Source organism: Nyctereutes procyonoides, unplaced genomic scaffold (assembly GCF_905146905.1).
Source record: "Nyctereutes procyonoides isolate TBG_1078 unplaced genomic scaffold, NYPRO_anot_genome, whole genome shotgun sequence".
NCBI classification, from domain to species: Eukaryota; Metazoa; Chordata; class Mammalia; order Carnivora; family Canidae; genus Nyctereutes; species Nyctereutes procyonoides.
Window position 1 is genome coordinate 38892659 of NW_026575047.1, and position 12998 is coordinate 38905656.

Below are 12998 nucleotides of genomic sequence, written 5' to 3' on the forward strand. Positions count from 1 at the left end.
GGGAATCATCTCACCTCCTGGTATTCCCCGCCAGGCAGGAAACTGGTGCTGCTGTTGAGAGCAAAGAGGGCCTCCCGGGCACCCACGTACAGAGTCTTGCCATCCCTGCTCAGCAGAAGGGCCGTGTAGTTGGAGACATTTTCTGCTTCGAATCTGAGGAATGGTCGCTCTTTGGAGCCTGGGGAGAAGATGGATGTTACCTGAGGTCCACACCTCCCACAAGAAATCTATTATACCAACCTCGAGGATGAGCCAATCTGAGGGTAAGCAAGCAAGGCAGCGCATGGCAAGGAGCTGGGGATGGGGGGATCAGGTTGAAAGGGGAACAGCATTCCTGGACTCTCAAACATTATGAGAAGAACAAATGTGCAAAGATGAATGTAAAAGAACATTTATCATAGCGCCATTCATATTAGTGAAAAACTGGAAACAAACTAAGGGTCCAACCATCAGGGACTAGATGAAAAGACAGCATTAACACTCCACTCAATGGGATATTATGCAGCTGGTAAAAATGAAGAAAAACACCAAAAAAACAAACACAATTAAACAAGAAAGGCATGGTCAATATGAAGCAAACTAAAATGTAAAGTGATGGGTTTTGAGGATGTAACAAAATAAAAGGAAGGGCATTAGATCCAACGAGAACCTGTAAGTACAGCCCCACCCACCCTGGTCCTGCAGTGCAAGATTTATGATGGCAGAGGAAAGCAAACATGGGGCAGTGATCTTTACCTCTCAGTACCAGCTCACAGCACTCATGGAAGACTCATGGTTATAAAACAGTAATGTAAACTGTTACCAACTTTGACCTCAGGAACTTGAATGTACAACAGAGAGACCCTGTGATGCTGGGTACCAGGGTTGTTTAGGAAAAAATGGAGTCTCTATCTTGTTGGGACGGTGAAGAGGGCCACAAGATATTGTCAATGGTTAATGGAACAAGAAACTGAGGTTTAAGTATAGAAAAAATTTTTTTGTTTATTCTTTTCAGGAACTTTTACCCCCAACATGGGGCTTGAACTCATGATCCTGAGATCAACAGTCACGTGTTCTTCCAGCTGAACCAGTCAGGTGCCCCTCAGTATAATATTTTAAATTACAGAGGCAGGGGGAATCCCTGGGTGGCTCAGCGGTTTAGCACCTGCCTTCAGCCCAAGATCCTGGAGTTCCAGGATCGAGTCCCACATCAGGCTCCCTGCATGGAGCCTGCTTCTCCCTCTGCCTGTGTCTCTGCCTCTCTCTCTCTCTCTCTGTCCCTCATGAATAAATAAATAAAATCTTTAAAAGAAAAAATTACAGAGGCAACCCAGAAAAATGTTTGGAGGAGGTAAGGAAGGGTGATGGAAGGGATGGAAAGCCTTATTTTTCTCAGCAGCAAAAGAGTAAGTCAGATAAGCCAAGAAATAGTGGGGCAAGCATTTTACTTAACCATATGGAGGAAACCACTGTATTAACGAAAAGCCTGACTGATTAAAAGATGTCCCTTCTTGGGCTGGGGATGACAGGGGCATTGGTTACTTTTCATAGTAAGTATTTCCACATTTAAAAGTGAATTATGTGCATGTATCCTGGATAAAAACTTTACCTTTCATCGTTATAATAAGAGAAGATTCTAATTATCTACCATCAAGTAAAGATGAAGGTTATAAAACAATGTCTAGTTAGATCTTATTTTTTGTGGAAAAAGTATAAAAAGAAGAAAAAATAAAAGAAAAAAAAAGTAAGGAAAGAAAAAAAAAATCCAGGAGGATGACTCACAAAATGCTGAAAACTGGTATCCTTGGTGGGAGTATAATTTTTTTTCCCTTTTTACTTATCATGTTTGGATTCTGTAATAAGCAGGTTACTCTTATGTAATACAAAAGAAATGGAAGGAAAAAAGAAAGAAACACAGGTACCTGTCCAACCAGGGTACCGTACCATTTGTGCTCTGAGTGACTAATGGGTTTGAAGAAAATTATTTTAAAAATTCTAAGTAGCTGATAAGAAAAGGAAAACAAGCAGAAATGAGCCACCCTGCCTGGCCTCAGGTATCTCCAATCTGACCAATAGGTTATGACCACGCAAACAGACAGTCTCATGAAGCTGAGGAGGCAGAAAGAGCAACATGCCAACAAAGCAGTTGTGAAGGCAGCTTCATGTGCTTTTACGTGGTGTTTTTACATACCCTCAGCCTGGTTCCACCAAGGACGAGAAAACAAAGAAAAGAACAGAACATAGTGAAACATAAACACTAAAATCAGGAGCAAAGAAAAAAAAAATCCGAAGAAAACATCTAAACCAGAAAGGGCATCATCACATACGCAGGTCACAAGAGATCTTCACACAGCTACTGGAGATGGGTGGTATGGTCAATGCTGAGCCTCCCAGGGGCCGAGGAGAAAAGGGAAATGAAGTTACCTGATTCTCACTGTCAGAGAGGAGGAACACATGCCAGCCTTTCTGGAGAAGCTAAGCTTTCCACCTAGCCACTAATGCTGAAGGAAGCCCTCAGGTGGGACGTCCTAGCCAAGCTGATGGGACATCGGATGGATAACATCCCACCAGCAAACAGGATGACAGAGCTCCCAAGGCTGCTCCTCACAATGTCTCTCAGTGAGGGAAGGTGATGACGTAAGGTAACCAGTGCAGGACTCAGTGCGGGAATGTGTGTGCCTCTGCAGCTGGGTGTCTTGTCGTACTCTAGAAGCAAAGCTGGAATTGGGGTGGCACTGGGTATTCATGGGCAAGGTCCTGCCTCACATCTGGTCTGCTACTGAAACTCTAGTGCAGCAGCTAGGGTCCGGAGAGGTCAAGGCCTCTCTCTGAACTATTAAGTTCAGAACTGCACAAGACTATCTAGGGCTTTTGACCCCAGTTCCCAGCTCCTCACCATTCATCAGCACTCTACATACTGGGAAACTCAAAAAAGTTACTAGTACTAAACCCTCACTTCTCCCAACCACGAAATTTCCAAACACAACAGGGCCCAATTGTGTTGCTTGCACTGTGTGCTGATGACCTTTTGGAACAAGCAGTCTGACCTGTTGTGTTCCCCCCTAAAGAAACCCTTCCCATTGGCCAGCCCAGGTCCACGCCCTGGGAGGGTGTGGGTTACATGCTGCACATATGTAGACATTAACCCCTGTGTGCCCATGACAGCCCTACAAGGTAAGTACCACTGTGATCCCCAGGTTACCAAGGAAGAAGCCCAGCTTTAAAGAGACCAGATCACTGACACAGCCCCATGGCACATAAGCAGCTGTGGCAGAGGATGGGCTCAAGAGGTCTCCTTCCCAAAGAACCCACAGTCTGCCAACCACAGGATGCAGCAAAGTCACCTGAAAGGCCTGCCCTAGAGGCCTGCCGCCACTGCCCTGGGATGGCCTGACAACGGGCAATTCTATGAGCTCCCAGGCAATTCCAAAGTGGGAGGCCCACGGACCACCCTCTGAAAAGCACCATGTCGGTCCCTCTGGAGGGCAGTGCAAACTCCAGCTCACTGACTTTTGGCTTCTCATACATACCGCAGGGATAATGAGCAAAATATGACTCCCAGCAGCCTCACAAGGAGGGAGTCTGTGAGACGAGGGCAAACGCCTTCCACATCCCCTTTGCGGTTTTCTGAAAGCCAAGGGCTGGGTCAAATATGCCAACATTTATCTGTCCACTCAGGAGGGGCATCTTCCCAGGGTGGGTCCTGGAAGTCTAGGCTGGAGGCTGCACTTAGGATCCATCCAGATATAGAAATGCCGAAGGTCAGAGATAAGTTGTCGTCCAGGTGGCAGCTTGGCCCTGCTCGGGCCTGGGAGGGAGTGGCAATCTGCCAAAGGTCACGTAGACAGAGCACAGCCAGGTTGGAAGGACAGCTGGGGCGCCAGCTGCTAGAGAACCTGCTCCACCGCACCTCCCCCAGTCCTACTGGAAGTATGGTCAAGGAAATAGCAAAGGGACAGAAGTGGATGGGGGCCCCCATACACCATGCATTCCCTCCTAGGGATTCTCCTCCTTCATCCCTCTGCCCTAAACCTCTCAGACCAGAGCCATGGAATCCTGAACGCCTTGCTCCCCCATGATCCCCCACGCCTTGGGGACCCCACCAGGGCGAGTCAGTGGGGCTGGCTTCCCAACTGGGAGTCTTGACCAGTACGGGCTCAGGAGTCAAGAGACCCAGGTTCAAACACTGCCCCTGCCACTGACCAGCTGTTTGCCACCAGGACAAGCCACTTAACATCTTGGAGCCTCACTTTACCTTATCTGTAAAATGGGGATAATAGCACCTTTCCTCATAGGGTTGTTATGAAAAGAAATTAGATTATGTCTATAAATAACAACGTACATAATAACCCATATTTACTGAGAGCTTTACTCAGAACAACTTTGCACACGTTAGCCGAGTGTTGGCATGGTGTCTGGCACACGATCAACACTCGAGTGGATCAAAAACAAAATCCAAAAGCCCTGCAGGAAAATCCAGCCCAGCGAGGGCTGCCAGAGGAGCAGGGCTGTTTGGAAGGGCTGGGCCTCTCTCATCCTCAGGGTTAAAAAAACCTCACGCAGGGGTGATTCCTAACCTCAGTCTACACCTGGTCACACGGAGGTCTCACAGCCACAGGGAATCAGCTCTGGAGCTGGACAGGTGTCAGGTGTGCTGTGTGCATGAGCTGGACCCTGCTCCGTGGTGTTCTGAGCGCTGTTCCTGCCTCGGTGCCTGGGGTCACCTCCAGAGTTGATGTGCAGATGTCTGTGTGGGCCCTGCCTGAGCTTGCCGGGGTTTGTGTGTGTGTGTGTGTGTCTGCACACCCTACCACCAGGCTTGTCCATGCTTGTGTGTTTGCTCCAGGCTGCTTTTCGTGTAGAGGTGACTGGGAGGGGGTGTTTGTACACTCCATTCCCTGTGAGCATTAGCACACCTCAGGGGCAGTCTTAGCTTCTAGGCTGCTCTCTATGTGGCCCGAGAGTGTGTCGTGAGCTCTCCTGGGCGGCCCATGCTGCTCAGACGTCCTCCACATCCTCTACCCAGCGGGTTAGTCCAGTAGGGAGAACACTAGTCCGCCTGAGGCCGTGGCCGGTTTTCCCAGGAGGATGAAACCTCTCTTTCCACCCTGGGCAGGCCTGAGGGGGTGGCCTCTGGGGGCTCCAGGAAGGCAGGGTAGGGGCTGGCCTAGGGCTGCCTCCTTGGAGAGGGCACGTCAGAGCTCCCTGTGGGGCCCCACACCCCCTCCCTTGGGGCAGGGGGCTCTCCGCAGGAAATGATGTGGGAACAGCTCAGCCCCCAGCCTCACCTAGAGTTTCTTCCCTTCCCTGTGACTAAGCCGGAAGCTTGGAGCTCTCTGGGGTGAGTCGGGAACAGGGCTCAGTGGGGTCCGCACCCAGCCAAGGCAGCGAGCCGCAGCAGGGCTGTGACTCAGAGCACTGCCCCACCTTCTCTCCACCGTGGCTCCTGGCACCGCAGCTGACACGGGCCTGGCCCTGACGTCCTGCCTCCACAGACAACACCCGCTTCGGGGGGTCGGGGTGGGGGTGTTAAGAGCCAGGAAGGTGCTCCCACAGAGTCCTCAGGAAGGGGTAGTAGGTCCCCGAGAGTCCCGAGAGGCTCTGTGCGAGCATCTCTTCCCCAGGGCGTCATACTGGACTCTTGCACCCGGTTGTATCTGCAGGCACACCCCCCAGGGCAGAAGTGCTGACTCAGCAGCAAACTAGGGCACGGCAGCCGCCCTGGATGCACATCCTCTATGCCGCCCAAGTGCTCCACAAACCAGCCTGCCGCCCCGGAAGCGGCAGGCCAAACTATAATCACCAGGTCACCACCAGGGCAGAGTCCCCAAGCAGGGAAGGGTTATTCTAAGCAGGAGAAGAGGGACTGTGGGTCAAAAGTCTTCCCTGCGCTGAGGGAAGCAAGACAGAAGTAGAGAGCCAAGGGAACCCAGCCCAGAAGCATCCCCTGTTCCTGGGGTAGGCACACTCTGGAAAGCCCGGTTCCCAAAAGGCCGCCGCTATGACTTCCAGTGACTAGGCCCAGAGCTCCTGCCAGGATCACCAGGTAGCCCTAGCCCCTCAAAGACAACTCCTTACCTGGTACCCATCTGGCCAACAGAGCCCTGACCTAGGACGGGTCTTGAGCTGCTATTACCTCAGGAGCTTGACCTCCACCTGGACAAAGGGTGACTCCTCCAGCCCTCTGCTGCGGGCCTGGCTATTCCCTAACAACCCCTCTCTCTGGTCTGCCCAAGGGTCCACCTTCCTCCTCTCATACATCTCCTGTTTTCTGAAGAAACTAGTACCATCAGGCATGGACAACCTTGACTTCCCACTGCCTCCCTATCTCCTCAAAGGCCAAGGCCCGTGTCATCAATCTCTGCCTCTCAGAAAACAGTTCTTTCCTTCAACATTCATCCTAGAAATCTGTGTGCCTCCCTTCTTCCCTTTGCAGCCAAACCCCTGAAGAGAAGAGCCACCTGGAGCTGTCTCCATTCCTCAAACTCCTACTTACCCCTTGACTGGGAGTCAGGCCTCAACCAGCCCCATGCTCACCAGGGCATCACCTGGCTGCCAAACTTCAGACACTGAGGGGCATGGCCTCTGCAGCACCTGGCCTTGTGCAGGTCCCCTGTCTCCAGGTGTGTGGGCCACAGTGGCCTAAAGGGTCATTTTACATCTCCCTGTGACTCCTTCTGGGCCTCTATCCCTCCAAGAGCTAACTTACCAGAGCACATAACTACGTATTTTAAATGGATGAATGCACATAATCATAGCAAGGTTGTTGTGACACATAGGTCTTCCCCCCTGAGGTTTTCAGGGGAGAATTACAAGTGCTGTGACTTGCCTGCAATCAGCCAGTTAGGAAGAATGGCGGAGCCAGGATTTGAAACTGCACTGGCAGCTCTGGCGTCTGTGTCATTAAGCTAACTTCTGACTCTCCAGGGTTTGCTCTTTCATATTGTTCCGTGGGGTCTGCCTCGGCCTCGAGATCACACACCCACACCCATCACTTCAATAATCCAGACACTGGCAGCCCCCAAATCTTGTCAGGCAGTGGCAGATCTTCCTTTAACATGCCAGTCCCCACTGAGTGGGTGGGAGACCTGCTTCAGCCACCGCCCGCCACCGCCCCCTTTGGCTTGGGCTCTTGTGTCTTGTCACCCACTGGAAATCTGGATGAGTTCTTTACCCGCCTCTCTCTCACCTCACAGACATCCAATCCATAATCAAATCCTGCCTATTCTCCCTCAACACTTGCTGAATCTATTCCGCTCATGATCTTTGCCACCGAGGTCCTGTACCAGGCCACCATCCTTTCCCCTCTGAGATCCTGCCACAGGCTCCCAACGGCTCCCACAGCCTCCCACAGCCCAGCCTCTGTGTTGTAGCCAGAGGGCTGCCTGGGGATGGTCATGGCCCTGTATAACTCTCAGCTGTGTCCTCACTGTCTAAGCCCCTAACTGACCAGCCCTTTCCATGTCTCCCTCCCCTGCCTCAACTGAGTGACACCAGGCTGCAACTCAAGATCCTATTTCTCTCTCGAATTGACTCAGACAGTCCTGTCTATGGCCATACCACCCTCAACGCGCCCGATCTCATCTGACTCAGGCAGTCCTGCTGCCTAGAACTCCCTTCCTCCTCACAAACTGCTACTCATCTTTTGAGACTCAACCAAGTTTCACCTCCTCCAGGATGTCCTCCTGAATCCCCGGCTGGCCGAGGGCCCCTTCCTTCTCTGTGCCCATCATTTCCCCTTCACGCCTCTCACGGTGCACTGGCCACATGGTTTGCTGATGGGCTTTCTGTGCCTGTCTCCTCCAGCAAGTTGAGAGCTCCTTGAGGGATCAGGATGCTCTCATGCACATTTGTATTATCTGGGCCAGGTAAGGTTCAAGGAGTTGCTCAATAAACATTTAACCGAATGACCAAATGCTAAGTTCCAATGCAGGGGTACTTGGGTCCAGAGGGGGGGTCCTAGATTCAAAGAGGGCAGCCTAGAGGTCCCAAAGCCTGTCACTCACAAGAGTGTATCTGAGAAGTACTGCCCCTACTCGGCCCCCTCTCCAGAGCACTGACCACTCTGTCCTGCCAGCTCAGCACCCAGGCAGAAGCATGACAGCTGACAGACAGGAGAGGTCCACGTGTGACTGACTTTTATCACTGACCAGCTGTGCCACCCTAAACAGGGACCTGCCATCTCTGGGAGGGAGCCCTCACAGGACTGCTGGAGAGAGCAGATAAATGCCACATGAAGAAGTGTCAAGTCCTGCTCCCAGGTTAGGGAGCCACCAACCATCAGGACCAACCCTACCCACACAGCCCTCCTCATCCTACCACCTTCCTTCCTCCCCACCCTCACTCTAAGCGAACCCCCTGCAGTTACCTCAGAAGCCCACTTGTGCAGAAAACAGGGGGCACTGGCAGGTGGGGTACGCTGCCTGGAGGGAGGAGTAGCTCTGAAGAGGCAGCTATGGCTCAGCCCCAGATGCGTGCTAAGTGGAATGGGGGCCTGGCCTTACCAGACCTTCAGAAAAGCTGGAAAGTTGGATTTTTATTTTAAATTTCCTGAGTTTTAAAATATGAGCAACAAATTAAAACTTCCTAAAACAGCTGGAGGCCAAAGAAAACCTATTTCCGGGCTGGCTTTGGCCTGCTGCCCTCCAGGGTGCAAACCTTTTTCTGAGATGTTTGCTCCTAGTCACCGGTGCCTGACATTACCGGCCACATCTGCTAAGGGGACCAAATTTCCAACTGTGGCCACACCATCAGGGGCCTCCACCGGATCCCTCATTACCCCCCAGAAAGTGACCTCAATAGGTCTGTTTACTAGATGGACAAACATAACCTATCAATTGTTCAAGGGCTGAACTGGGCCATTTTGCTGCTTTCCTGCATTTCAAAGGACACAGCTGTTTCTAACGCAGAAACTATGGTTCCTGAGTCAGAGAGTGCAGCCCAATGCTTGACCCCAAGCCTCTCTAGCCACATGACCCTGACAGTGTGAGTTAGCTTCTCCACGCCTTGGTCCCCTCAGATGTAGGGGACAAAATGGTGCCACCTTCAGGACCCGGCACACGGTGGGTGCTCCATCCTGGGTGGCTTTCTTTCCTGTTTCTGTTAGCACCTCTCTCTGAAGATGAACAAGGTCAAGAAGGAGGGGAATTCGCTTTGGCTCCTGGTTAGTAGGAATTATGCAAAATAACAGGTTTCTTCTAACTACTGTACCCACTAAAGCCCCCTCACCACAGGCCCCCCACCTCTCTGAACCCTACGAATGGTCAAGATCAGCTTTCCAGAGGACCCGTAAGTGCAGACCAGAGAGCTCCCATGGAGAACATGTCAGATCTCAGGGAGGCAGAGCCATAGGTCACCTCTCTGAACTCCAGCTGTCTTATCTATAAAACGGGGATAACTTCACCCACCGTATAGGGGAAGACAAGACAACTAAAAGCCTGGTGCCCACCATAGCTCTATACCCATTACTTTACTTCCTACCTTCCTCTTGGCACTAAACACTTCAACACAAATGTGAGGATGCCAGTTGTGCCACCTAAGGGCTGAAGGTGGTCCTGCCCCATACTAGAGATGCTCACACAGGAGGGGCAGCTATAAAAGGACCAGGGAGACTGCACAGGGCTAGACACAGAGAATGTCTTGCCTGCAGCCTTGAGAATGGCAGGAGATGAAGTGGAGCCTTTACAGGACCTCAGGCATCTGTCCCAAGATGGCTAGCTCCATGTGAGCCACTCTCCATCCTGGACAGAGGCAAGCCAGGCTGGAAGGACAGAAGGCAGGGAGGAGGGGTAGGGAAGGCGGGGCAGGGCAGGGAGAAGCTGCTCTTCCCCCTCAGCCCCGGGGAGTGGGGTGGGGGGGCATCAGAGGCCTCTCCCCCAATCCTGAGCACCCATGGCAGTAGGTAGGGATGGGTGGGCCACAGCCTCTAATGAAGGCAAGAGTCCAGCCTTTTCTCCATGCTCTGGCCCTGGTGTCTCCCTTGTAGGGAGGTGTATCCAGATTGCTCCAAAACTTGTGCAAACTTGGAATTTTGCAGATCTGACATTTCAGCACAGGCTGAATGTGGGTTATGCACAGGGTAGAGTGGAACCAGCAAGGGGCAGGGTAGAGGGAGAGGTGCAGTTCAGCCTCAGGCAGAGGAGATTCTTGAGCCAAAGGAGAACTTCAAAGAGCTAAATCAGGAGCACTTGAAAAGTGTACTACATTCAGCAAGACTCCTGTAGGTGACAACCCTCCCCATTAGCCCTCAGGCAACTTGCTTTTTTCTTCTACCCCAGAGCAGAGGGTGGAACCTGCACCATTCTATTCCCTGACCTGGTGGTCTTGGCACCTAGCAGAGGGCCTGGATACAGCAGGCACTCAGTGTCAACCAAATTGATGCAAATAAGCTCACCAAGAGAGACAGGCAGGGAATTTCCACCATGGAGAACAGAGAACAGAGGCCGCTACCTTTTACTGGGGATGGAGCACGTGCCAGGCACTGTGCCAAACACTTGCCATACATGATTTCATGTGATCCTCTCCAAGCCCTGGGAGATGGATCCTGCCATTATTCCCGGCTTGCCCCAGGTGGTGGAGGCAAGCTAGTCTTCAAAGCCCAGCTATTAGCACCCATAGTTACAGTTCTTTCCACTTGGCTCTGAAGGGCCATGAAGATGCCAGGCCCCAAGACACAGCTGAAGCCCTGTCAAGGAGGAAGGCCTGTAACCAGCCAGCAAGACATGCAACCGGCCTGCACTGGGGGCTTCTCCAGGCAGCCATGACCCTGGCTGTCCATCCAGGGTCAGAGGACAAGCAGCTGATCTGTGTCAATGCCCAGCTCCCGGGCTCAATAGGATTTTGTTGACTGTAGTTTACAAGGCCTATGGATTTACTTCCAATCTGGTTTAGAAACACTGTGTCCAGATCTTTCCAGACAGGCACTTCTGGGGCAGGGGGAAATTAATAACTCCTTTTAATTGCCCAAATAAGGGAACTCAATAAGATTTTCATGAGGAGCAGGCTTGCTTTGTTTCTTTCCACTCAGCCAAGCTAGGAGGCACTGGCCTTGCAGCTTGCACACCCAGTGCCATTATTTCCACTCGGCATCTCTCCCCTTTTGGGCCTTCGGTCCTGGAACTTCAGACTGCACTTTCCAGTGCAAGAGAACCAAAATTCTATACGCTTCTTTAAAGCATTCCTTCCACAGAGACAAGTAACTTCCCTGTAAGGCCTCTTGCTGGTCCAGCTGGCCCTGGAGTCCCTAGTCCCCCTCCCCCTGTCAGCCACTGAATGAGACCACAAATGGGGGCTCCCCTCCCCATGGTCCCAGGAATCTGCTGCAGATTCATGAAGTAATGAGGCTTCCATAGGAAGGACCCCACACATAAACTGGATGCTCCATTTCTAGAGATTTTGTTTCAAACCACAGACATAACTCACTGTCCCTAGGCATCCAGGCCCTTGGGGAGCTTGGGTAGGAGGGAATTCAGCAGAGGATAGGTAGCAGAAAGGGGGGGTGCGGTCTCTTCCTCTATGCCTCTCTCCCTGTTCTGTGAGGGAGGGGCCATGGCCCTGGTGCCCAGAGTCCCCATGGTCACCTCGGGCCTACCCAGGATACGCATACTGCCAGGAACATCTAACGAGCCCCCAAGGATGAAGTAGGAAACTGCCTGTGGCCACCCTCAGAAAGTGAACCTCTTAGTCACAAGGGCATTCCCCTCTGGGGCTCCCAGTATCAAGGGCCAGGAGGAAGTCTAGGGAGGCCAGCATTCTGGGGTGTGGTGCGTATCAGTAAAGCATGGATGTGTGCTCACAAGTTCAGGTGGTGGGTGCTGCTCACCTTCCAGGGCTTTGGGGGAACAAGAAAAAGGGACTCCCTCTGGGCCAACCCAGTCTCAAAAATACAGCAAAAGGGCTTTTTTCTCCAGGAGCCACAGCTTTGAGAGCAGAGTATCAACTTCGTTTCTAGGCCCTTTGAAGCTCTCAAGGGGGCACCTCTGTGCATTGTATCTCTGCCAGTCCCAACAGGTGAACTTGTGGCTCAGTGGACACAAGACCTGCTGGCCCTGTGAGCTGGCCCAGGGTCGTAAGTGGAGACCATGAGAGCATCTGATTTAGCATTGCACTTACCTTCCTTCTTCCCAGAGCCAAGAGGGTCTAAGGACAAAGGGAGTTGTGGCCACAACTGAGAAAATAGCAAGGCAGTAGGCCTGAGTCTGGATGCACTTGTTTATCCTCAGTTAATGAGATGGAGCACCCAAGGGACTGTGGTCAAACCAACACACCAGCACCACCCCCACCCCAGGCAGTACCCCGGCTCTGTGCAGGATGTACAAGAATGAAGCCTGTGCTTAACACATAACAACGATGGCAGCTAATACTTATTGAGCCGTTTCTATGTACCAAGCCCTGTCCTAAGGACTTTTCAAACATAGACTGATTTAATCCTCACAACCTTGTGGCATATGCTATTATTATACCATTTTAAAGATGAGGAAACCAAGGCCCAGGAAGGTTAAGTAGCTTGCTCAAGGTCACACGGTTACTACTAAGTGGTGGAATCAGGATTTGAACCCAGGCTATCTTCTGTGCACGGTCTTTGCAATACTTCAGACCCGGTTATTCAGGGCCACAAGGACCCTGAGTTCAGCTACGTGCTGATTCTGCTACCCTCTCCTTTCTTACACAGAATGTCTTCAGGGGTGAGGATGTACTAAAGAGAAGGAAGTCTGGTACATTTTTAATCTGTAGCCTCTAATTTGTATGTCTTTTAGGGACACCTGGATGGCTCAGCGGTTGAGCGTCTGCCTTGGGCTCAGGTCCTGATCCTGGAATCCGGGATTGAGTCCCTTGTGGGGAGCCTGCTTCTCCCTCTGCCTGTGTCTCTGCCTGCCTCTCTGTGTTTCTCATGAACAAATAAATAAAATCTTTAAGAAAAAAAAATAGTAATTTACACATCTTTTATTCTAATTCTCAGTGTGACAACTAACAAAGTAAAGGGCTTGGAGAAACACCTACTGAGCCCCTATAAAGTTTGT

General features: G+C 51.5%; 1 protein-coding gene across 2 annotated transcripts in view; it reads right to left on the reverse strand.

Moving 5' to 3' along the window:
- The window catches only part of SEMA4B (semaphorin 4B), a 37494-nt gene that overhangs the window by 10533 nt on the left and 13963 nt on the right, over positions 1–12998 (reverse strand). For both annotated transcript variants that reach the window (XM_055326299.1, XM_055326297.1), the window contains exon 3: positions 15–178. In XM_055326299.1, coding sequence (XP_055182274.1) covers positions 15–178 — 164 coding nt within the window. The remainder of the gene's footprint in view (positions 1–14; positions 179–12998) is intronic.